Source organism: Tripterygium wilfordii, chromosome 23 (genome assembly GCF_013401445.1).
Source record: "Tripterygium wilfordii isolate XIE 37 chromosome 23, ASM1340144v1, whole genome shotgun sequence".
Lineage (NCBI taxonomy): Eukaryota > Viridiplantae > Streptophyta > Magnoliopsida > Celastrales > Celastraceae > Tripterygium > Tripterygium wilfordii.
Window position 1 is genome coordinate 6,254,732 of NC_052254.1, and position 5,410 is coordinate 6,260,141.

A 5,410-nucleotide genomic window follows, 5' to 3' on the forward strand; every position below is an offset into this window, starting at 1 on the left:
CCAAACCCTAGAAGAAACAACATAAAGATTAGGACAGACTTAAATGATAGTAACAAGAGTCGTTTTTAATAAGAGACAAAAGACAATATTAAATAGGAGAAATAAACATTGACTTTAACAAAGGTGAGGAAGAGCATTGATGGGTATACACCCCTTCACAATGATTCTGACCTTGGAGACCAGGGTAGATAAGAAGGTAGTGGAAGATAGGGTTTTGGGAGAAAAGTGGAAGCAGTAAGATTGGAGAAGAGTGAAAACATTTACCTTTGTCAGACTTCTTGTGGAGGTGAAGCTTCTGTAGAAAAAAGTATCTAACAACATGACTCATCAGTAATTGGCTAATTGAGGTGGTTTCGAAATTCCAAAAGGTACGAGATTAATGTTGGTTTCAAAAATCAAGAAATTCAAATTCAAATCCTTCTTTTTTCAAGAGGAAGGTTTGAAGGAGGCATTGTTTGTACTGAAAATAACCCCCAGCACGTGACAAGGACATGATATTTTTATTATTGATATTTGTTCATTTTCTAGGTTTTTAGGGTGATTTGCTTACCTGAGATCCAGGGATCAGTTACTACAAATCAGGATTGTCTAAAATCTAGTGTCCAAAAGGCTATAAATGAGGAGATTTTGGTCTTAACGGTTTATCCTCTTCAAAGTTGGTTTGCTAAGGACCAACCGAGATTTCAACAAGATTATCTCAAAAAGAGTCCAGGAGAAATCTGAGTCATTAGCCTTATGTCCCTAATTTTTCTCAAACATGTTTCCAATTGAAACACAACACAGTGAAGTCAGAGCCACGTGCATCCTGCATCTAAGGCAAGAAGACATTTTCCACGATCTTTCGTTCATACGCATCAACAGAATGGCGATCTTTAACCATGTTTCCATAATCTCAAGCATAAAGCCTACCAATCAGGAAGGTGGAATACACTGCGGTTTCCTAGAATAGATACACCCATCTTGAAGAAGGAGCACAATTAGAGAGATGCCATCATCGTCCCCATGTCTAGGAGAAGGTTGCGGTTATAAAACCCACTGAACCAATCACTCCAGCAAGCAACAAGAAGGTGATTTTACCACCATCCTCATGATGCCCCATGATAGAGTACGTGCAGTAAGTGCCAGAGAAACAAGAGAAGAGACATCACCATGAGCACTACAAAAGAAGAAAGAAGAGAAGTTTACAGACACCCTGTGTCAACCACAAACCTAGCGTCTTCAAATCTTTACTGCTTACTTAGGCAATGACTCTGATCACTTATCTTTTCAATTAGCATGGTTCAGGCCCAGTAATTATAGATTTTTTCATTTTCTTTTCCAAAAAGCCTTCGCTGCTATGTCTTTAATTTAGCTTGTAAAGCATGTCTTGTTACATCTTAGGATGTACCTTTTTTCAATGAAATTCCAGATGCATTTCAAGAATTTATTGTTTTTTATTTCTTTCCATTAGAAGTCTTTTCATTCCTGTGATAGTCTTCTGTCTCTTGCTTTTTTTTTTTTAATTTCACACTACAAGAATTTTAAGTCATTTTCCTGGAAGACAAACCTCAAGCAAGCAACTTTGTGTTCTCTAACTGCACACAATCCGTTTGGTGAAGAGTTCAAACTTACTGTAACACATTATCAAAACCTTTGGACTGACAGCAAGTCCTTGCACACCTGCATTTTGATATCTCATGTCCAATGTAGAAGACACACTGAAGAGAGAAGCCACAAATTCTTTTGAGTATTTCCAATTAAAATTATGTCAAAACAACAAACTATTTGGCTCTTTTTGGTGAGGTGGTTCGCATAGTGATAACCGATAGCGGTGCGGGACCGCCTCGATAAACGACCCATATAAGCGGCAGCTTTTAGTTTTTTTTAATCTTTTTGGGCATGGGTCCCACATATTTAAGTAATTAAAAAAATAAAACTATTACTTAATGTAAATTAAAGTTTTTACATTAGTTATTTTATATTTATATATGAATAATATATATACAAATATTATAACACATTATTTTATTCATTTTAGTATATTAATATTATACATATTGTATACAAATATTATAAATTAAAAAATATTTAAAATTAAATTTGTAAAAAATATTTAAAAATCATTTTAGTATATTAAATTTGTCTAAAAAATATTTAAATTTAAAAAATATAAACAAAATATTTTTTAGACAACTTAATCGCTAACAACAGTTCATTGCTCTACCAAACACCTCACAATTTATTTTATAACTTTAAGCTCAGTGTTTTTTCCACAGCTTAACAGCTAGCGTTGAAAATCAATACAACAGCTCTGCCAAACACACTTTCTCACACGCTTCAAAGCAGGTATCTCTATTAAGTACTATTAATTACTTTCTATTTTTTTAATTACAAACTTTCTATTTCGTACATCATCATATTTAGCTTGTAAAGCACGCCTAAATACGTCCCAAGATATATCATTTTCAGTGAAATTCGTTATTGATTACAGCAATGTGTTGTTTTTCATTTCATTAGAAGTTCTCTCTTTCGGTGATAGTCTTTTGTCTCTTGCTTTTTTTCATATTGACACGACATGAAAGGTAGCCTCAAGCTAGTAGTTTTGTGTTTTTTATCTACACACAATCCTTCTAATGACAAGATCAAACTTGGTACAAACCTTCATCAAAACCTTTGAACTAACAACAAGTCATGACACATCTAAACACATATTATCCATAATCTCAACACTCCTATTCTCAACAGTTGAATTTTGGACATACTTGCCAAAACCACAAATTCTTTTGAGTATTTCCGATTAAAAATATGTCAAAGTAACAAACTATTTCTCACACGCTTCAGGGTGTGCGAGCGAGTATCTCTATTAAGTATTAAGTACTAACTTTCTATTTTTTTAATATATAAAAAAAATTAAAATACAGAGTAGAAAGTTAAGCAAGTATCAACCGCTTTCGCGATTTCTCTAGAGAAACCAAGAAACCTCTCTCTACTTCCACTTCGCATATCCTTGTCCTTTTATTTGAACAACCAAAATCACAATCTTTGGCTACTTCTCCTTCTTTCTGCCGTTGAAGCTTACGGAAATCAGTGATTAAAGAAACTCGAGTGAGAGAGACTGTTTTGATTTAACTGTAATGGCGACTGCGTATATGCCTATGAGGTTGAAGAGGAAGGACCTCGAACAAGTCAACGAAGATTTCTCCGATTTCTCTCTGTCTTCTCCCGCCAGAAAGATTCGTCGTTTGGTACTGTTTCTTTCCGCTTTGGATTTCTCTATTTCTTTTTCTATTATATATATTATTGTTATGATGTTCAATTTTAACGTAATTAATTTGTTCGATTTTGGGAATAATTTAGGATGCGGATTTGCCGCCGATTATGGAGGAAGAGGAGGCGGTGCCGCAGCTACCTCAGGCTCCGATAGTTGATCACGTGTTTGAAGACGAATTGCCCTTTACGAATCAGAACGAAGAGAGGGCTCTTGTTCTGTTCAAGCCCGTTAACAGTCATCTATTAACCCACCCTTCTTCTTTGGCACCTAATTTCTCGGTGGATTCAGATATAATTTCAGGCCTTAAGAGTATGTGCCCAAACCCTAATTTCGATTCAGCTTTGTTTAATTGCTTAATTTCGTGTGTTTAATTACTGATTACGGTGAACGATTTTGGAAGATTTTTTTTTTTTTTTTTTGCCCTTCGGAATCATCTTTTGGGGCATACCCGTTCCTGATTCTTAACAATTTTGTTACAGTTGTTTGTTCCCTTTCTATGGTCATTGCACTCTGCCGAGAATGAGTAGTAGAATTGGGAACTGAACTCTTTACAATATCTTCATAAATCTTGACATATTTGCATGTCTTCTCTTCATTGTCTGGTGTGCTAAGACATTGATTGTAAAACTGGGACTTCCACCTTTGATAGTATGGTGATACTTGGCCATAATAGAGCTGAAGTTCTTAACTATCGTGCGTGTACCTTCTGCAGATCAATTTCCTTGGTTTCGCAACCATGGAAGCCATCTGAAAATAGCTGAGGTTGAGGAAGATAACGAGGACAATGTCAATGCAAAGGAATGTATGGCAGTTGTTCCTTGGGTGCCCTCTCAGTGTCTACGTACAGTGGATTTGAATATTCCTTCAGCGGAAGCACCTCTAGAGTTGATGGAAGATGAGGAAATGGGGGAAGCAGCTATGGAGATTGAAGACAGTAATGCAAGTGCAGAGCTGGGTTACATGAATGATTCTTTTGGTGGAGTAAGGGGAAGGGATGGCTTGCACCAGTGGCAGGAGCAACATTGCATGACACCACAGCTTCCTAAGAACATATCAACTCCCATTACATGGTTCCGATAAGGGTTGCCATAGATGATTAGAGAAGTTTAGTAGGGATGAGGGGTTTTTTGTCATTTTCATGTGTTGGTTTCTGGTGTTGACCCTTGGGCTCATGAGAAGCATCTTGTAAGAATTTTTCTTCTCAAAGCATCCTTTTGTTACAACTCTCAGGTTTGATATTCAAATGCTGCTGCTGCTGGTGCTTAAAAGACCCATTTTCAGACTATGAGGTAGGAGTAGGAGTACTTGCTTGATGTCCAGGACAGGAATGTTAAAATTTCAGGTATTAAAGTTGATGCAGCGGCTTACTGCCATTGAGGTCGATGTACCAGACCGATGTAAATTGTCAGCTCCTTGGTTATTACTACTCATAGCTACTTTTGAATGCCAAGAAAGTATCAATCATCAGACTAGGTCAGAAGTAATAGCTTATGTGATTTACAGTTAGTGTAAAGTAGGTCTGCAGAGTTATATACTGTTACACGCCAAACATATTTTTAGGGTGAATTTTTTCCTTAATTGTGGTGAAACATGGTGATTTGTTGCAAGCATTCCTGATGAAAAAAACATAAGAATTCCTGATTTAGATTCAATGGCTACCATGTTCAGGTTTGTGTTTGCGGCGAAACCATGTTTGGAAACTCCATTTTCATTCCATTCTCACTTTGTAACCATTCTTGTTCCATTTGCCAATGAACTCATTATATATGTTCTGAGTCAGATGGATGAACCAATGCAAATGATTCCTTGCCCAATACCAACCTAATTTATAATATGTGTTGAAAATCTACCCTATTGCATTTATAATAGTCGAATAGCCAGTAAAGTCGAGGTTTATGTGCTTAATCGAGTCACATTCACACATATCCATGAACCACAAATGCAGATGCTAACTTGATCATACAGAGAATGGATGGAACTAATTGCATACCTCTACATATTGCACTGAGAAAGCTTATTCACACTGTGTTAAGACTTTACAGCATTGTCTGCTTTCCTTATTTGATGCTTCCAAACATTTATCTTTTTGGCATTGCAATTTTTACATAAACGACATACACAAACAGTGGGTATATCAGCCGATAAGAAATAAACAAGAAA

At 36.2% G+C, this 5,410-nt stretch overlaps 1 protein-coding gene across 1 annotated transcript; it reads left to right on the forward strand.

Moving 5' to 3' along the window:
- The first annotated feature begins 2,914 nt into the window (after window positions 1-2,914).
- LOC119992538 lies at window positions 2,915-4,860 on the forward strand. Its single transcript, XM_038839275.1, has 3 exons — window positions 2,915-3,224; window positions 3,337-3,559; window positions 3,963-4,860. The coding sequence occupies exons 1-3, from the start codon at window positions 3,114-3,116 to the stop codon at window positions 4,328-4,330; spliced, it is 702 nt and encodes a 233-aa protein (XP_038695203.1). The 5' UTR covers window positions 2,915-3,113; the 3' UTR covers window positions 4,331-4,860.
- Window positions 4,861-5,410: the final 550 nt, after the last annotated feature.